This window comes from Oreochromis aureus, linkage group 16 (genome assembly GCF_013358895.1).
Source record: "Oreochromis aureus strain Israel breed Guangdong linkage group 16, ZZ_aureus, whole genome shotgun sequence".
Lineage (NCBI taxonomy): Eukaryota > Metazoa > Chordata > Actinopteri > Cichliformes > Cichlidae > Oreochromis > Oreochromis aureus.
This window is the reverse complement of record NC_052957.1, coordinates 569,474-589,791: the sequence shown is the minus strand read 5'-3', so window position 1 is coordinate 589,791 and position 20,318 is coordinate 569,474. Positions and strand designations below refer to the sequence as shown.

General features: G+C 44.2%; 1 protein-coding gene across 1 annotated transcript in view; it reads right to left on the bottom strand.

Annotated features, from left to right (window-relative positions):
* The window catches only part of ttn.1 (titin, tandem duplicate 1), a 170,841-nt gene that overhangs the window by 45,853 nt on the left and 104,670 nt on the right, over nucleotides 1-20,318 (bottom strand). The window contains 38 exon segments of the mRNA XM_039600316.1: nucleotides 24-326; nucleotides 421-1,008; nucleotides 1,099-1,395; nucleotides 1,487-1,684; nucleotides 1,974-2,078; nucleotides 2,180-2,487; nucleotides 2,602-2,884; nucleotides 2,989-3,276; nucleotides 3,354-3,644; nucleotides 3,814-4,101; nucleotides 4,357-4,662; nucleotides 4,779-5,081; nucleotides 5,350-5,652; nucleotides 5,809-6,096; nucleotides 6,225-6,524; nucleotides 6,604-6,906; nucleotides 7,030-7,329; nucleotides 7,455-7,730; nucleotides 8,735-8,918; nucleotides 9,194-9,321; nucleotides 9,455-9,760; nucleotides 9,861-10,145; nucleotides 10,280-10,600; nucleotides 10,693-13,662; nucleotides 13,749-14,042; nucleotides 14,316-14,615; nucleotides 14,703-14,984; nucleotides 15,401-15,709; nucleotides 15,885-16,187; nucleotides 16,411-16,522; nucleotides 16,614-16,801; nucleotides 16,968-17,249; nucleotides 17,990-18,292; nucleotides 18,448-18,750; nucleotides 18,848-19,129; nucleotides 19,231-19,381; nucleotides 19,606-19,754; nucleotides 19,836-20,150. Coding sequence (XP_039456250.1) covers nucleotides 24-326; nucleotides 421-1,008; nucleotides 1,099-1,395; nucleotides 1,487-1,684; nucleotides 1,974-2,078; nucleotides 2,180-2,487; nucleotides 2,602-2,884; nucleotides 2,989-3,276; nucleotides 3,354-3,644; nucleotides 3,814-4,101; nucleotides 4,357-4,662; nucleotides 4,779-5,081; nucleotides 5,350-5,652; nucleotides 5,809-6,096; nucleotides 6,225-6,524; nucleotides 6,604-6,906; nucleotides 7,030-7,329; nucleotides 7,455-7,730; nucleotides 8,735-8,918; nucleotides 9,194-9,321; nucleotides 9,455-9,760; nucleotides 9,861-10,145; nucleotides 10,280-10,600; nucleotides 10,693-13,662; nucleotides 13,749-14,042; nucleotides 14,316-14,615; nucleotides 14,703-14,984; nucleotides 15,401-15,709; nucleotides 15,885-16,187; nucleotides 16,411-16,522; nucleotides 16,614-16,801; nucleotides 16,968-17,249; nucleotides 17,990-18,292; nucleotides 18,448-18,750; nucleotides 18,848-19,129; nucleotides 19,231-19,381; nucleotides 19,606-19,754; nucleotides 19,836-20,150 — 13,095 coding nt within the window.

The window sequence follows — 20,318 nt, the reverse complement described above, 5'->3', positions numbered from 1 at the left end:
GCTTTTCACATCTATTTACTTACAGGCAACAACTATTGTCCTGACAACCATAGATGGTTCACTTGGCTCGCCAAACCCAGCTCTGTTCTCAGCAAGAACACGGAACTCATACTCCACATCCTCAGTGAGACCTGTGACTTCAAAGCTGAGTTCAGTGATGGATTTCTTGGATGCTCTGACCCATCTCATGCCTTTTTTCTCTTTCTTTTCAACACAATAACCTATGATGTCACTTCCTCCATCTTCAGTTGGTCTTCTCCAGGTAACAGTGGCTGAATGTCCATCAACTTTTTCAACCTCTGGTTTGGAAGGTGGACCAGGTGGACCTATATGCATCCATAAAAGAAATATATTGATGAATCCAAATATTTAGCATTGTTCTTCCAGATATACTGTAGAACAAAAATAAATGATACATACCAAATCTATCTACCATTTTAACTGCCTCAGAGTGAGATGGCTCACTGGCACCATACTGGTTAACAGCAGAGACTCTGAAGAAGTATTCATTGCCCTGGATGAGTTTGTTGGCCACATAGTGACAATCAATAATGTTATCTTCCAGGATAGTCCAGAGCAAACGGCTGGTCTCCCTCTTCTCCAGGGTGTAATACTTGATAGGAGAGCCTCCGTCTTCAGTAGGAGCTGTCCATGTAAGAGTCACTTTTTCTGAGGATACACCACTGCATTCAATGGGTCCAGGAGCACCAGGAACATCCAGAACTTTGACCTTCACTGTTTCTTCCTTTACACCAAAGGGATTGCTGGCAGTGATTATGTAGTCTCCAGAGTCCTTCCTGCTAGCATATTTGACCGACAAAGTGGAGGATGTGGCAGTGGTCTCAATTTGAACAAGATCTGAGGGTTTAAAGTACTTTCCTCCCTTTGACCAGCAGGAGGTTGGTGCAGGTTTCCCTAAAATGCTTGTGGCAGTGATAACGATAGTATCGCCAGCTCGGACAGTCAAGCCTTCCATCACCTGAGCATCAATTATAATGGCTGGCGCAGCTGATGGAGGACAAATGGAAACATTTATTTTTATCATGCTGCCTGAAAACATTCAGAATGGTTTAAATATAGATTTATATCTCATCTTACCATATTCATCTCTGCAGATAATGGTATCTGTCTGCTCAGAGGGTGGACTGAGAGCGCCCGCAGCATTCTTTGCCCGAATTCTGAACTCGTATTTGCAGCCCTCTTGCAAATTGGTGACAGTGAATGCAGGTTCCACAACATTCACATTGTTTGCCTTTACCCAGATTTTAGAAGGCAGGTCTCTTTTCTCAATAATGTAGCCCGTCAGTCGGTGGCCACCATCAAACTGAGGTTCAGTCCACTGGAGGGTCACAGTGCTCCTTGTAATGCTGATTACATCTGGTTTACCAGGTGCATCTAGCGGTATAGATATGAAAATAATGAATGTATTGTTTTATATTTGAAAATCATTTTTGTAAAGATGTTTGTAATTTTTTCTTTTACTTACCAATGGGGTCCAGGGCCACCTGTGGATCAGTGGGGGCACTTGGTCTACCAATTCCAGCCAAATTAATTGCCATCACTCTGAACTCATACTCCAGACCTTCAGTCAGCCTAGTAACTTTATGTTCTTTCATCTTCAAGGCAGCTGGGCTTGCCCTCTTCCACAACATACTGTTTCTCTCCTTGAACTCAACATGATAGCCTGCACATATTACCAAAGCAAAATAAACCAAAATTTACATATAAAACGTATCAAGAATACCAGGACAGAATAACATACTTGTTGATAGTTCAATTAAATTCAGTTTTATTTATGTAACCCAAAATAACAACAGTCATCTGAAGGCACTTAAATTGTAAGGTAAAGACCCTACAGTTGTACAGAGAAACCTTGACAATCAGACGATCCCCTTTCAGGGGAATCATGCTCAGGGAGGAGCAGCCATCTGCAACCAGAGAGGAGGTTGGTGAAATGTTAAAGCAGACCGTACCTGTAATAGGAGATCCTCCAGTCTTCCTTGGATCAGTCCAGGCAAGATAAGCTGAATCATGGCGCATGCTCATAATCTGAGGAGGAGCAGGAGCATCAGGAACATCTGTACAAAAACAGTGATGAAGAGTGATTAGCAGTCCAAAAAGACAAATAAATATTGAATAACAACACAATTCAGCCTTTGAAACAGTATACAGTACTTACTGAATGGATGTTTGGCTACAATGGGCTCAGATTTGAGTCCTTCGCCGACCCCATACTTGTTCTCGGCACATACTCTGAAGATGTATTCTGTGCCCTCATGAAGACCAGTTACTCTCATGGTGTTGGTCTCCACAACAGAGGACACAGTCACCCACATATTTGTGATGGAGTCCCTCTTTTCCAGGATATAGTTGGTAATTTCAGAGCCACCATCATCCTTGGGAGGACCCCACTTTAGTGTGGCACCATCAGCAGCAACATCTTTGAACTTTACTGGTCCTCCAGGAATGCCAGGTTTACCCACCACCCTAATAAGGAAAAAGGATCATTTTGACCTTTTTTATGTGTAGACACTGTTGTATGGATATGGTGCAATTCATTTTGAGGAAAATACCCTTTAAATTCCATTACATAATCCTTACCTGACAAAGATGGTGGACTCTTTGCTTCCAGCACTGTTTCTCAGGGTGATGGTGTATTTGGAAGCATCAGTCCTTTGGCAGTCCCTGATGAGGAGGGTGGTGTTAACTGCTGAAGACTCGGCACACACTCGGCCGGTGTCTGTCAGGTCTTCATCATCTCCCTTCTTCCAGGTTACCTTGGGTGTAGGCTTGCCAATAATTGGGATCTTCAGGCGGACGGTACTGCCTTCCTTGGCAATGTAGCACATGTTGGGCAACTCCCTCAAGTCACAACTGGGAAGAACTTTATAGGAAAGGAGCAACTACTTAATATATCCATATTTAAAGACTTTATGTGCATACTTATTAAGTTCTTTGTCTGAAAGTTTCATAAAAGGGGATACTTACTGATCTGGTCCTTGGCAACAACTTTCAGCTCCTTGGGAGCACTCTCTCCTGTGTCATTCACAGCTTTGACTCTGTAGGTATACTCTCTATCCTCCACCAGGTCCTTGGCACTGTACTGCATATTCTTAGACCTCATTAGCTCCTTGTATTTATCCTCACCATTGAGAACCTCAAGTACATAACAGATGATGCGACTACCACCATCAGTGAGGGGTTTCTTCCAGCTTAAGGTGCAAGAATCCTTGGTAACCAGCAGGGTCTTGAAGTCCATAACAGGCCCAGGCTCCTCTGTAAAATTGATTGTAATTAGTATGACAGTTGGAGAAAAAAAATCCAAGTACATAACCTGTTATAATCCAACCCACCTGTTGCTCTGACTGAATCATCAGTCTCACAGAACTCTCCAGTACCCAGCTGGTTAACTGCTGCCACTCTGAAGCAGTAGGACCGCCCAGCATCTAGGTCTGGAACCTTGAATGATGTCTTATTGCAGTTGGTGGAAACGGTAGACCAAGCCTTCCTCTCAGTGTCACGCTTCTGTACTATGTAGTGGGTAATTTCAAAGCCACCGTCAATCAGAGGAGCATCCCAGTAGATGGAGGCACTGTCCTTACATGTGTCCTTCACCATTAGATTAACTGGTGGTCCAGGAGTGTCTGGAAGGATAAAACAACACTTCATACTAATGTTTTGGGGTTTTTTTTGTAAAATTGAACTAATCAAGAAACTAAGACTAACCATTAGTGACTAATATCAATCTGACTTGACTATAGTCACTGCAAAATATTAATGCATTTGTTTAGTGAAATAACTTCCTGTACTGACCAAAAACTTTGACAACGATGGTGTACATCTTCATGCCAGCTAAGCTGTCCAAGCTCAGAATGTATTTGCCAGCATCATATCTGTTCACTTTCTCCACTATCACCATGGTGTCAACATGGGTGGATTTGATGATGATGCCCTGACGGTCTTTAATGTTAGTGTTCATCTTTGCCCAAGTTATCTTGGGAGTGGGACGACCCTTGATGGTGGCATGCAGTCTCATGGTGGCACCAGCACGTAGCTCCAGACCATCCTTCAGCTCTGCACTCAGTTCTGCCTCAGGAGCAACTGTACAAACACAGAGAGAGAATGATTTCATCAGTATGTTTAAGGAAAGTGCCTGCTTTATATAACGTGAAGTCACAAAGTCTGAAATCCTGGTCGTTCTATTTTCATCTGTCTTGGTCATGATCCTCACAACTATGCGTAATCTGCATTTGTCCAGGAGCAGTTCTTTTTATGTTGTACTTAAATTATTTTGTAGATGTACTACTTAATCACTGTTTGTCAGAATTAAAATATATGCAGCCTGAAAATACATACCAACGATGTCCTTGGCGACATGTTTCCCAGGGACTTCAACTGGTTCACTAAAGCCAATCTTGTTGACAGCAGTGATGCGGCACTGGTATTCTGACTTATGAATGAGGTTTTGAATGACGTAGTGGGTCTCCTGCAGGTTCCTTGGGACATTACAGCGGATCCAGTCTTTGGTGTCTGTCCTCTTGCACTCCACCAAGTATCCAATAATGGGGCTTCCACCATTGTTGGTGGGGGCAGTCCAGGCAAGACTGATGGTGCTGTGGGTGGTGTCAGTCACACTTGGATTCACAACAGGTCCAGGAGGAGCTTAAAAAGAGCAGATTGACCCAGTTTAGGTTATATATACATTTAAGTACATATAAGTTCAAGTAACACAGAAAGATCTATGCAGAGTTATCAGAGCTAATGAAGTTACAACTCACTAATAGGATTCTGTGCAACAGTGCCAGAAGAAGGCTCGCTGGGTTTGCTGGGCCCAGCCACGTTGACAGCAATAACTCTAAACTCATACTCGACTCCCTCTGTGAGGCCTGTAACCTCCAGACTTCTTTCTGTCAGTGGCTTCCTATTTAACTTGGTCCAATTCATTTCCTTGGTCTCTTTCTTTTCCAACATGTAACCCAGGATAGTGGACTTTCCATCATCTGCAGGCTCCTTCCAGCTCACGGTCATACGGTCCTTGGTCACATTGGTGATCACTGGGGCTTCACAGGGGCCAGGGACAGCTGGAAGTGACACCAAAGGTACGACTTTAGATGGTATTTTTTTAAATGAAATTTAATATATGCTATTCAATCTGGAAATGTTATGAAAAGAAGCTCTATATGATAACAGAATATTGTAATGACGTTAATCTGGTTTGATGTAGCTGCTTGTCTCCTTCTTATGTCACAGGTTTAGACCTAGTTTAAATTATTGATTGTTACAATTCTCCAATACCATAAATCCTTTCTGTGATATATGAACTCGGACAAAATTCTAGTAATGACTCACTGAATGGGTTCTTGGCGATGACAGGGCCGGTGATAAGAGGGTCTCCAACTCCCCACGTGTTCTCAGCGCGGATTCTGAACTGGTATTCACGACCTTCAATTAACTTTGCCACAGTGAACTCAAGGATGTCACCCTTGATTTTACCTGCAACCTGAGCCCATTCAGGTCTACTGGTTTCACGCTTGTCCACAATATAGTTGGTGACTGGGGCACCACCATCCTTAAGAGGAGGTTCCCAAGACAACTTGATGCTAGTGGCAAACACCTCAACACATTTGTAATTTGCAGGAGGACCAGGTACATCTGAAAATGTACAAAACCAATCAGCTATTTGTGAAAATCATGTTGAAGTTAATGTAAAATGTAATATTAAACATTCTAACTCTGAAGGACATCCAACTTGGATCTTGGTTTAGTTTCAACATATATTTTTTTCTCATAGAAAGTTAAAGATCTTACCTAGCACAATGACCTGGATCTCAGCACTCTTGGAGCCACTGGCATTCTCAGCCAAGATGGTGTATGTTCCTGTGTGCTCCTTGGTGACATCTGTCATTTCCAGCTGAAAGTGATTTCTTTGGTGGGTAATAACCTGGCCTTCACCTGACTTCAGATTGTCGTCACCTCTCTTCCAGGTCACTCTGGGCATGGGCTTACCGAACACATCAGCCTCCAGGAGAATTGTAGTTCCAGCCTTCACCTTCAAACCCTTCTGCATCCTGGCATTGAGCTCCACCCTTGGAGGAACTATATTTAATGAAAAGGAGGTAAATGAACACTTAGCTCAAGACGGTTGTAGAAAGATGGTGTTATCCTGACTATTATAGTAGGCTGACTAGTTTATCAGGCTATATTGTATTGTCAAAACTTCTAACCATTTTCAGCACACACGAGGACAGGGTCTGTGGGTTCTGAGGGACTGCTCATGTTGACAGCAGTTTTAGCAATGACTCTGAACTGGTACTGCAAGTCTCTCTCCAGGCCAGTAACTGTGTACTCCTCCTTAGGCACATTCTGGCTACTTGTGTTGCAGCGTATCCAAGTGTCTCCTGGTACCCGCAGGGCCTCAACATAGTAACCAATGATCTTGCTACCTCCATCATTCTTAGGACGGGTCCAAACCAGAGTGACTGAGTTCTTGGTTACATCCAGGACTTCAGGTTTACCTGGAGTGTCTGTAGTGCATAACAGATAAATTAGTTTAAATAAAATGAATGACCTATTCTAATCTAATATGAAGCCAGTCAAACTTACCAACGGGTGTTCTTGCAGTGAAAAAGTCAGTCTTCTTGCTTGGTTTGCCCTGGCCAGCGCGATTAATAGCTGATACTCTGAAGGTGTATTCCAGGCCCTCGATGAGGCCAGCACATGGGTACTCAGTGCTTCGAACAACAGTGTCATTGGCCTTCACCCACAGCAGACTGTTCCTCTCTTTGCGCTCAATGTAGTAACCCGTGATGGGACTGCCTCCATCACTCTCTGGCTTATCCCAGGCCACAAACATGCAGTCTTTGTTGGTCTTGTTGATGCGGCAGTTAAGGGGTTCACTTGGAACATCTAGTGACAGTAAACAAAGTTAATCTATATTCTGTACTATAAACCAGTTTTCAATGATATAATTGACCAACTCTAGGCATAAACCTTAATCTCTACCAAGCGGCATATTTTAGGTAGACCTACCAAAGGGGAACTTTGCGACCATCCTGTCGGACTGAACAGGGTCTGACACGCCAAAGCGGTTCTCAGCACGGATGCGGAACACATACTCCTTCCCAGGGATAAGTTTTCCCAGCCGGCAATTAGTCTTTGGGCATGTAGAGACAGCAGTCACCCAGTCGCCTCTACTCACATCACATTTCTCCACCACGTAGTTAGTGATGTTGCTCCCTCCATCCTCCAGAGGTTTATTCCAGGATAAGGAACAAGCATCAGAGTCAATATCGCTGATCTCTACAGGGCCCTCAGGAGGCCCGGGTATATCTGAAATACACACGGTTACAGTTACACCAATCATGTTCTTCATCACATTCGTGCTTTCTGTTGCTGAGGTCAAATATGCAAATTCTTTTTTAAAAATTATTATTATTTAATGTAGGGGCACTGACCTCTGATGACAATCTTCATGGTCTGGGTCACCTTTGCAGTGCTGTTCTCAGCCACAAGGCTATACTCTCCAGTGTCAGTCCTTGATACGTTTTTGATGATCAACACACACAAGTTGCCTGACTGATGCACAGCCAGGCAGCTGGATGGAACCACGGCTTTTTCGCCACGCAGCCACTTGCAGGTTGGGGTCGGTTTTCCTGAAACTACTGCCTCCACTCTAAGCTTGGCTCCAGCTCTAGCACTTGCTGCCTCTGGCATGACAATCTTTGGTTCCACTGGAGGACAGGATGTGAAAATTTGGCTTAGTACATTTGAGATATTACTCTGGGATGCAGAAAACAGCTTGTAATTCAGCACAACTCTGTTATATTTCATATATAAATATACATGTGGATTAAAATCACAACAACAGTCACCTCAAAGTGCTTTATAATGTAAAAATACAATATTAGAAAGAATCCCCAAAATCAGATTGACTAAGCACTTATTGACAGAACCAGGCTCACAGAGGGGCAGCCATCAGCCAGGACTGTTTGGGGATGATGGAAGGAAGACAGCAGAGTGAAGCAGGACAGCAGACAGAGCCAGAGTTTAAAAATGACTAATGATTAAATATAAGAGGGTACACAAACACACAGTGAGTGAAGAACACCCAATGCATCATGGGAATCCCCCGGCAGCCTACACCCATTGCAGCATAACTAAGGGAGGATTCAGGGTCACCTGGTCCAGCCCTAACTATATGCTTTAGCAAAAAGGAAAGTTTGAAGCCTAATCTTGAAAGTAGAGATAGTGTCTGTCTCCTGAATCCAAACTGGAAGCTGGTTCCACAGAAGAGGGGCCTGAAAACTGAAGGCTCTGCCTCCCATTCTACTTTTAAACACTCTAGGAACAACAAGTAGGCCTGCAGAGCGAGAGCGAAGTGCTCTAATGGGGTGATTATGGTGAGGAGCAGAATTTTAAGTTTGATTCTGAACTTAACAGGATGAGAATGAGAAGAAGCCAGAATGAAAAAAATGTGGTCTCTCTAGTCCCAGTTACTACTCTCCCTGCAGCACTGTGGATCATCTGAAGCCTTTCAGGAACCTTTTAGAGAGACATGAAGTAATAAATGTATGAAAGAAATCAGTCCTAGGGTGAGCCTCACCCCTCAGCCTGAATTTAACAAGCAGTTAAAAAGGTGAAAGGATGGTTGAGTATTTCTAAATATTGCACATTGCAACACAAATGGCCACAGTGTGACAAATTATCAGTAAAACTAGTGTTTTACACAACTTACACATCTGTTCCTTGATCTCGACAGGGTCTCTGGTTTCAGTGAACAAGCTGAGACCCATGGTGTTTTTGGCAGCCACTCTGAACTTGTACCTCTTGCCCTCCTTCAGTCCACTGATGCTGACTGTCAAACCTTTAACTGTAGTATAAGCGTTCCACACTTCCTTTTCAGGCTCTGGCTTCTCTTCCTCCTCTACAACTGGTGGTGGTGGAGGTGGTGGAGGAGCTTCCTCTCCTTCAGGAACCTGCAGTAAATTATAGAATTAATGAGTTGCAAAACTATATGAGAGAATATGCTCTTCTTAAAAAAAACAACAACAAAAAACAGCAAAAGTAAATACTATATATGAAACAATTTCACATTAAAAAACAAATCAAAGTTTATTGAAGCTTTTTTGAAAAGAATTAGTTTTGTGACATAGCAAACCTCCACAGCTGCTGGTGGCTCTGGAGGAGGTTTGACCTCAATGTACTCAATTACATAACCATCAATCTTGGCACCACCGTCCCTTGCAGGCTTCACCCACCCGACCAAAGCGCTGTTCTTTGTGATTTCTAGGACTTCAATTTTCTGACAAGGATCTGGCTTGCCTAAAAAAACAAAGTAAAACACTTGTGTTCAATTGTTTGCTGTGACTGATGAAACACCATATCTGTGTTTAATGGGTAGCTATCAGTTGTGGCTGGCCTGTTTGTGTTGATGTAATTTTGACATGATACGTACTGACAGGATCAGAAGCCAGGTAAGAAGTGGGTGTCACTTTGGGAACCCCAGAACCATACTCATTGACAGCTGTGACCCTGAAGTAGTATTCTGTTCCTGGGATCAGATTGTTGACTTTGAATGGAATCTTATCGAGTGCTACTTCGGCCTTGACAGTCGCCCATGTTTTACGGTCAATCTCACGCTTCTCAACGATATAATGTGTGACGTCACTGCCACCATTGTTCTCTGGAGGGCTCCAAGACAGCATTGCTGATGTCTGTTTGATGTCTGTAGCTTCCAGATTCATCACAGGTCCAGGAGTGTCTGTTATGATATTTGGATTATTTTAGAACTTCACCAAAATAAAAGCATTTTTAATAAACTGTATGGTAGCTGCATGAATTTCTTAATGACCAGGACTTACCCAGAACCTTCACATTGACAAACACAGCTTTCTCTCCAGCAGGATTCTGCAGAGTCAGGCAGTATTTTCCAGATTCATCACGTGTGCTGTTGGGAATGACCAGGAAGGTCATGGTGTCAATGATGTCAACTTTACCCTTCCTGACCACGTTGTCAATACCCATCCTCCTCCAAATCACCTTTGGAGGTGGTCTGCCTCTGATGGTGGCACATAATCTGATGGGACAACCGGCTCTTACGGTTAATCCCTGTTTCAGGTTGGCATCCAAGTCTATCTCGGGTGTCTCTGTTGGAAGAGTAACAGTGGAGTTATCTTTTAGTAGCAAGCATAGATCACATTTTAATGTAAATCCACTGTTCTCGAGTCTAAATACATTTTCTGTTACACTTTATTATAATTCAATTCAATTACGTCCTCACCTAGAATCTCCCTGGGAATCACGGCACCTTCCAGATTGCACGGGACGCTCATGCCCACCTGGTTCTGAGCTGACACTCTGAATTCATACACAAGGTTCTCATCCAGACTTGTGACTGTGAACTCGCATGTGATCAGCTGAGCTGCCACGTTGCACCTCTTCCAGCCATCTTCACCTTTCTTAACAGATCCCTTTGCTCTCATCTCCACAACATAACCAATGATTGGAGCTCCGCCATCTGACACCGGCTTGGTCCATCCCAAGGTGACTGTGGATTTGGTGCTGTCCAAAACCTTCAAGTTAGTAGGAGGTGCAGGAGGCTCTGCAACAAGAGAAGAACGGTTTGTGTAGCCATTGAGACTTTCTAGACTATCAACATTAAGCAGAATGTAAACATTACTATCAGCAACATACCAACTGCATCCTTAGCAGTGATTGCACGTGAAGCCTTGCTTGGGTTGCTGATGCCAATTTCATTCACCGCCTTCACTCTGTATTGGTATTCATGAAGTGGAAGGAGTCCAGTAACTGTGAAACGAGTTCCAGGAATTGGATCCTTGTTGACAGGAGACCACTTAACAGCATGTTCCTCTTTCTTCTCCAACAGATATCCTGTGATTGGCTTTCCACCATCTTTCTCTGGCTCTGACCACTGAACAGCCATCTCCTCCTTGGCAATCTTGGTGACCTCTGGTGCTTCTGGAGCACCAGGTACACTGAACTGCGTTCCAGCAACAATGGCTTCACTCTGTACTGCTGGTCCAGAGCCCATCTTATTCTCGGCTCTAACTCTGAACATATACTCATTACCCTCAATAAGACGAGTTACCTTTGCTTTGTTGGTGATGACGGCATTGGAGTGAACAGACCAGACTTCCCTCTTGGTCTCACATTTCTCAATTATGTAGTTGTAGATATCACAGCCACCATCATCCTCTGGGATTTCCCAGGCCAGATGACACCTGTCATTAGTGATACCGGATATCTTGAGATCCCTGATGGGGCCGGGTCTATCCAGTACAATGACCTTGGCATGAGCAGAGCATGTTCCTGCATTGTTGGAGGCAGTAACAGCATATTTGCCACTGTCAGTGCGCCTTGCTCCAGTAATCAGAAGTTTAGAGAAGTCTGCACCACTTTCGATTTGAAGCCTGGGGCCCTTCTTAATCTCCTCTGTGCTTTCATCCCTGGTCCATTTGATATCAGGCTGGGGTTTGCCCGTCACTGTTGCCTCTATAGGAATGGAGTCTCCTGCTTTTACTGTAAGGGTCCCATCCAATTTAATCTTGATCTCAGGCATCACTAACTGTTCCTTAACCATGACTTCAGCTGTGGTAACCCAGTTGCTTTCACCGCCCTCATTCTTAGTCTGAACTCTGAACTGGTAGATCTGGTTTTCGATACATCTGTCGGCCATGAAGTAAGTCTCCTTGATGGCACCCTTGTGAAGCCTCTCCCACTCATCAGCCTCCTTTGGTTTCTTTTCAATATGATAACCCAGATTACGGCTACCACCATCATAATCTGGCTTCTTCCACTTGAGGAAGCAGAAGGTCTTGCCTATCTCAGATATATGGAAGTCAATGGGTTCACCAGGTTTCTCAATGGGATCAACTGCCAATACAGGTGTCTTGGTCTCAGTAGGTGGACCAGTGCCAATCTTGTTCTCTGCGCTGACCCGGAAGAAATATTCACAACTCTCTGTAAGAGGAGCCTTTATCAGACGCTTAGTGCAGTCATTGGAAACCACTGTCCATCCTCGCTGGCTGGGCTGACGACATTCAATAATGTACTGAGTGATCTCAGTTCCTCCATTATCTTCAGGGTTCTCCCAGGAAACCATGCAGGATTTCTTGGTCACATAAGCCACTTTTATATTCTGGCAAGCTCCCGGTGTGTCTAGGACATTGACAAGAATGGTAGCCTGTGCCTGCCCGCTGCTGTTCTTAGCCACAACAGCATATTTACCATAGTCTGATCTGACTGCATCGTTTATGATGAGTTCACACAATGGGTAGTTGTTGTTCATCTGTGTGCGCTTATCCCTGGCCAAAGCTCTGGCATCCTTGGTCCAAGTGATTTCTGGATCTGGTCTGCCTTTGACTCTAGTGATCAAACTGATAATCTGACCTGCTCTGACTGTCACAGAGTCACGGCATGACACATCAACAACAACTTCAGGTGGTACCAGGATGTCCTTTGCCAAGATAGTCTGAGGTAGCTCCCTGGGTTCACTGTCTCCAACCTTATTGGTGGCTCTGATGCGGATTCTGTACTCTAGTCCTTCGATGAGGCCTGGAACTCTGTAGGCACACATCTTGACAAGGTCTTTGTTGATTCTGTCCCACTGGGCAGTTCCTGACTTCTGAGCCTCAATTACATACCCCAGAATGGGACTACCTCCATCTCTTGTAGGCTTGGTCCAACAGATGTCAGCATGGGACTTACTCCAGTCTTTCAGTTTAAGATTACCAGGGGGGCCAGGTTTGGTGATGGCTCGGGTGGCCTTGATGGGATCAGAGGTAAGCGAGGGCTCACTGATACCAGCAATGTTTTCTGCAAATACTCTGAACTCATAAGTGTTCCCTTCAAATAAGCCAGAGACTCTATATCTGAGGTCGAGAACAGGTGTTTTATTGACACGGATCCACTTTCCTGTCATTTCTCTGCGTTCAACCACATAACCACTGATAGGACTTCCTCCATCATAGTCAGGCAGGCTCCATGACACTGTTACAGCATTCTCTGTTATATCAGAACATTCTGGTAGGCCTGGTGGGCCGGGAGGGTTAAACATGTGTTTGGCAATAGTTGGAGGACTCTCAAGTGGAGCACCAATACCAATCTTGTTCTCCGCACGCACACGGACAATGTACTCACGGCCTTTCTCTAGTCTGGACACCTTGGCTCTGGTCACTGTGCCACTGGAGCTAACCACAGACCAAGGCTCCCATGGTTTTTTCACATCCTTCTTTTCCACCACATAGTTGGTGATAGGTGTTCCACCATCATCCTTTGGGGCTCTCCATTGGATCATCATGTAATCAGGGGTGACTTCCATAATATTAATGGGTCCAATGGGTGGACCTGGAAGATCCAGGACGGTCACATGAAGGGCAACAGTTTTGCTGCCTGCAGGATTTGACACAGTGAGCATATACTCTCCAGTGTCTGCTCTCTGGCACTCAGGGATACTTAGGGTGGTTGTGGAGTCAGCTGACTGAATGTGATAGCGGCCCTCAGATGTGATCTCTTTGCCATCAGTCATCCATTTGGCAGTGGGAAGAGGGATGCCCACCATCTTGGCTGGAAGAGCAATAGTGGTGCCAGCTTTGACAATCAGACCCTCAATAAGCTTTACATCAACTTCAATAGTAGGTGGCACTGAAAGAGAGTAACAGAGCAGAAATATTATAATTATTTCAGGAGAATGTTGAGCATTTACAATACAGCAAAGTTATGTTTCTTACATGTTTTCTCCTGACATGTGACAGGGACACTGGTGTCGGGACGGCTCACGCCAATGGCGTTCTGAGCTTTGACCCTGAAGCGGTAAGTCTTGCCCTCCTCCAGACCTGTGACATGGGTGTGATTGTTGCTTACGGTCTTGAAGGTGACCCAGTCAGTCTGACCCTCTTCTTGGTGCTCCACAATGAAGCCAGTAATTTCACTTCCACCGGTGCGGTCAGGCCACTCCCATGCCAACCAAACCTCTGTCTTATCTGCATCAGTGTGGTGCAGGTTCTTGGGCGGGCCAGGAGGATCTAAAGTATCCAGGAAATAAGAAATTAATTGCTTTTTATTGATGGGATTCAAATGTATAAATTTACAGTTACACTTTTAAAGCTTCACTTTATTCCAGTTTTATTTATTTAACGCCAAAAACAACTTTTGCCTCAAGACACTTTTTATTGTAAGATAAAGACCCTACAGTAATGACATGGCATACAACTATCAATTTACCAAAATAGCTGAAGAATCACTATTTAAAAGTGTGTCAAATTAGACCACGTCACGCAGTAATGACTTTCACTTACAGAGAGGATCGACAGCCTTGATGGGTGTTTTGGTCACTACATAATCACTCCTGCCAAACTGGTTCTCTGCAGCTACCCTGAACAAGTACTGGATTCCTTCCATCAGGTACATGGCCATCAGACTCAGTTTCTTATTGGCTGCAGCAACAGGTACCCACTGCTCAGCAGCCACGTCCTTCTTCTGCACGATGTAATGAGAGATGACGGCACCACCATTGTCCTCTGGTGCCTTCCATGTGAGGTAGGCGGACTCACTGGTTACATCAGAGATTACCAAGTCCCTGGGAGGAGAAGGCTTGTCTAGTGGAAACAAAAGTTTGTGGTCAAGTAAAACTCAAATATGATCTGAACTCAATAATTCATCGTATTAACAGAAAGTGAATTTACTCAGCACAAGCACAGCAACGGTTGCTGTCTTCTTCCCAGCAGCATTCTCAACAGTGATGGTGTAGTTGCCAGAGTCTGCACGGACGCACTTCGGGATGAAGACTTTGCTGCCAGTGGCAGTAACAGCAACGGTGATGTGAGCAGGAACGTCTGCATCATTTTTCTTCCAGCTGACTGTGGGCGTCGGCACACCTTTGATGGTGGCACTCAGGGTGATGTCAGTGCCCAGCATGGCCAGGTGGTCACGTGCCATGTTGGCATCCAGCAGCAACTCTGGTTCCTCTGTGGAGGGAAATGGAAAAAGTTTACAGGATTTAGTAAATGTAGGGGGAAAGGGCAGAAAGCCCTGGCAGCTAAGCAAAAATGCATTCAAAATATAAATCTTTAATACAAAAGAAAATATTGTAATATAATTTGTTTATTTTGTACATTTCTATTTTTCAGTAAATTTCAATATTGTGCACTGGATTAAGAAATATTTTCTGGTTGTTCAGAGAACAATAACTGTGCAAAGATTACATGTCATAAATTGGGGGGACAGAATACGTTTTAATGGTGCAAATAGTCGCTAAAATGATAAATCTTTTAGTGCTGGTTTATCATTTGTTTTTTTAGTATATGTTTCTGTATTTAAAAAATATGTTGTTCAAAAAACTTAAAATACAGAAAAAAAAAACAAGTGCAAGTGATTCTATTACCAAGCCTGTCATGGACTTTAATGGTATCCTTGACATAAGCAGGATCTGATTTGCCAGCAGCATTGACAGTGAAGATCCTGAATTTGTACTCGTGTCCTTCAGCCAGCCCTGTCACCACATAGTGCAGGTCAGGGCACTGCTCTGGGGTTTCGTTGGCTTGCATCCACTCTACGGCACCAGGCTTCTGGTACTCCACAAGGTATCCAAAGATTCGTCCCCTCCCGTCATGGCGTGGCATCTTCCACTTCAGGCTGACAGAGTCCTTGGTCTTATCATAGGCCTCGGGGGTCACAGGAGGACTGGGGCGCACTGTGAGCAAAAAGAGGATTTATATGAGCAAAAGAACGAAAAATCTGAAACCCTTTCTTAATCCTAGTAGCAAAGATGGACACCTAAAATATTTTTAACTTTATGGCAGGCACCTTTAATGCACAAGAAACACCTGAGTATAGTACTGTTTTTACAAATATTTAATGTCACTAACCAATAGGGTCTTTGGCAAGTATGGGCTTGGAGGGGACACTGGGATCTCCAGGTCCGAGCTCATTCTCAGCCATCACCCTGAATTCATACTCGCAGCCCTCCACTAGATCCTGGACTCGATACTGAGTGGCTGGGTACAGTGGGTCTCTGGTGACCCTGGACCACCTCTTGGCTGTGGTCTCTTTTTTCTCCAGGATGTAGTTGGTGATGGGCTTTCCACCATCACGAGGTCGGTTCCACAGCACTAGAGCATTGGTGCCATACACCTCCCTGACTGTTGGCATTTCAGGGGCTTCGGGGACTCCTGCAGGAAGGCAGCAAGACCGAAAACAGACACATAGGGAATGACATTTGGTAACTTTGAGCATACCAGTTATTTGCAGACCATTTATTATTTTTCTTTTACTGAGAGTGTTTTTTGGTAAATTCTTCATACGTCTTCCAGTTAAAAAGAACATATTTTTTCCTCACTGGTAATTTGACACCTCAAACTGGAACAGAAAAAAAATAGCACTCCATGAACGTACTGAAGAGATCTTTGGCTTTCATCTCCTCAGATTCCAGAGGGTCGCTGATACCGTACATGTTCTCAGCACAGATTCTCATTATATACTCCCTGCCCTCTGTCAGCTTGGGGATCTGAGAAGAAACAACAACATGTAAGCATCTCTCAACTGCAGCAAACCTTTAACAGGACCTCTGAACATCTTGTAGAGCCACATCAACCTACTTTGCATGTGGTCTTGGTGGTGGCAGATGTTACTGTGGTCCAGGTTTCTCTGTTGATGTCTCTTTTCTCAATTATGTAATTAGAGACATCAACACCACCACTGTCCAGAGGAGGCTTCCAGGAGATCACCATGTATTCCCTGTGAACCTCCTCAAACACCACTGGGCCAACAGGAGGAGTCGGACGGTCTGGAGGGCAGAAAGAAAAGACAAAGAAAAATGAGTTCTCTGTTGTGTGATCACGCACTTCCTGCATTATTTAGAAAGCTTGTATTTCAGTCTGCTTGAAAGCAGTAAATGTAGAATAAATCAGTCATTTAGCTGCTACGTCTCTTTGAGATCTGTGTTGACGTACCAACAACCGTGATGTTGCAGACTCCCTTCCTGGATCCGGTACTGTTCTCTACAACGACCACGTATCTGCCGCTGTGTTCACGCTCTGCCTTCATCAGGCCCAGCGACATGGTGGTTAGCGTGTTCTTGAACATGATGTGTTTGTCAGCTTTCAGCTCCTTGTCATCACGATACCACGTGATGGATGGAGGTGGTTTACCAGTATAGCGGCCCTGCAGCAGGCAGCTCTCCCCCACACGGATGATGATCTTATCGCGGAAATCCAGCTCAATGGTTGGCGGCTCTGTGAAAACACAAAGCACCATTTTTAATATTTAATACATTTAGGATGATCTTGGCATTTCTGTTTTCTATTTTTGCCTTATTGGGAGTAAGACGCCACACTGGCATGTGGAGTCTGATAAAAAAAAAAGTCATTTTATTCAAAGTACATTTGTTTTATTTGTTGTTCCCTCTTGTTGTCATTTTTTCTAATGGATATTTTATAATATGAGTGATGTTGACCATTGAATTGTCACTGCTTTCAATAATAATGGTTATACTTAGAGTATACAGCTTCTCCATTTTGGCTTAGTGTTTACATGCTGCAATATGTTGTGTCGCTGTTCATCTCAGGTTGTGTTTATCTAATTTTAAGACCCACTAAGAACATTTTTATTATGTACGGCGACGTGAAACTGTAGAACTTTCATTCTGACTGTATTTTTGGAGCAGACTGTATAACCTGATGAAGACGATCTGTGAATCAAGAAATTAAATTTCAATTCAATATTATTTTTATATTTATATATTTATTTATAACAGTTTGCTCAAGTTGCTTTATATTGTAAGGTACAATAATAATACAAAGAAGACAGAAAACCTTAGTGGCCTCTCACAGAGATCCTCTGACATGATGTTCCTCATGGAAATCAATCATTTCACTGTTTTTCATTTTTATATTTTGTTGATGACACTGGCATGTTTTACTGAACCCTGTTCGCTGCCAATAATAATACAGTTCTAATATGGTAAACCGCTTACCTAGCTCGTCCTTGCAGGTGACTGGTTTGGTGCAGAAAGATGGTTTGCTGGGGCCAACCTCATTGACAGCAATGACCCTAAACTCATAGGTGTCACCCTCCCTGAGGCCATCGTAGGTGTATTTCCTGTCCATCAGGTTCTCCTTTGTCAGTCTAGTGAATTTGTCTTTACCAATCATGCGTGCTTCCAGGATATACATAGTGATCTCTGAGCCACCGTCATACTTGGGCGCCTTCCAAGCGATGCTGATCAAATCTTTGGTGACCTTGGTGACTTCTACCTCCTCTGGACGGTCTGGAACACCTAAAAAACAAACATACAAACATTCTTCACATCTGAAGACAGGAACTCGCTTAGTGATTTTGATTTCTACTCTTGGTTGGATCAGATAACCTTCTTCATTTCTTTACTGCAGTAAGACCTCTAGTCTCCAATGGTCACTATTTAATTAAACTCACTGATGGGTTCCTTGATGACAATCTCAGCTGCAGTCTCCACAAAGGGTCCAATACCGATGGCATTCTCTGCAGCTACTCTGAAGAAGTAGGCCTTTCCAGGTGTGAGGTCATGAGCCACAGCGTTCTGTCTGCTGGCGGTGTAGGACAGCGACGTCCAGGCTTTGCGCTCAGCCTCACGTTTCTCAATAACGAAGTTGCTTATAGGTGAGCCGCCATCATTCTCAGGGAAGAACCAGTTGATTTTGCAGGAGTCACTGCTCAGGTTCTCTGCAACTAAGGGGATGCCTACTGGCCCGGGAACATCTGAGAAGGACACAATCAAACGTAATAAATACATATTTACAATTTTTGTGGGTTTTAAATGTCCAACAATTCTGTTTTAATGAAAACAGTGTGTTACCCAGAACTTCCACTGTGATCTTCTTTGTCTTCTCTCCTCCAGCATTTTTGGCGGTCAGTATGTACACACCAAGGTGTTTCCTAGTGCAAGGTTTGATGACAAGAGATGAGCTGATGGCTGTCGTCTCCACTTTAGCCTCAGGAGGCAGTGCAGCTCCATCTCTACTCCAGGTGACATCAGGGGATGGCTGGCCTGACACGTAGGCAATGATGCGGATCACGCCGCCAGCATGGACCACTATTCTTTCCTTCACCGAGGCATCCAAGTCGACCTCAGGCGCAACTGGAAGGAAGAAACTCAGTAGTCTATTCCAAAAGGACTCCATATAGGTCTTTTAAGTCATTGCTGGGAGAATTTTGACTAAGGTTAGCGGACCGACTTACCAATTCTGTCATTCACCTCGAGAACCTCTGGGACTTCTCCTGGCTCACCATTGCCGGCAGCATTGAAGGCAATCACTCTGAACCTGTATTTACCACCAGTCTTCAGACCAGTGATCACAAATCGGGTGCCACGGATTTCCGTGTCCTTGGCCTAAAAGACATGAAAATGAAGTGGATCAACAGACAGATGAATGTTTAAATGGTTTCTTCTAATAAGACACTAATGCTTTGTGCTTCATGAGAAGGTGCGGTTTATTCGTGTTGGGTTGGGACCTCATGAAATGATTTGGGTTCTTTTGTTTATTAACTTTAGCTTCATCATAGATGTGCCAGTCAATGAAGTTATCAGATGTTTGCTTTGTAGGACTGTATTACCTTGACCCAGGCTTCAGTGCCCTCCTCTTTGTGCTCCACCCAATAACCAATGATCTTGGAGCCTCCATCCTTCAGAGGAGGAATCCACTCCAGGTCCACTGTAGACTTTGTCCAGTCAGAAACCTTTGGGGTTGGAGGAGATGGCGGGACTACAGGAAGAGACAGAGGTTGTTAATATTGTGTCCTTAAAACCTGTATGAATTCTAGTGATTTCAGAGTGTAATCCTTACTGATAGGGTCTCTGGCAAAGATGGGGTCAGTGGGAGGGCTGGCAAGTCCGGGCCCTGCGGCGTTGATGGCAGAGACTCTGAATAGATACTGGGATCCCTCAATGAGTCCGCTCACCACAAACGACTCGCCCAGGCCCATGGGACGGATCGGGTCGCGGGTGACACGGGTCCAGCGTTTGCCAGTTGTCTCCTTGCGCTCCAGCCAGTAGCCAGTGATCGGGGACCCCCCATCGTCCTCAGGTTCTTCCCAGTTAACGGTCATGGAGTCCATGGTTACGCTGGTAACTGTCGGCTTTTCAACCTGACCAGGTACAGCTGCAGGTGCGCAGACACATAGCATCAAAGGTTAGAAGATTAGAAGACCTGATGCAGGTTGTACCCCTTCATCGTTTACATTTTGATCCTCACTTTCACTTTTAAATAAGAACATTTGATTTGATAGTTGTTGTTTCGCATGACTTGTTAAAATCTCACAGCTATTAT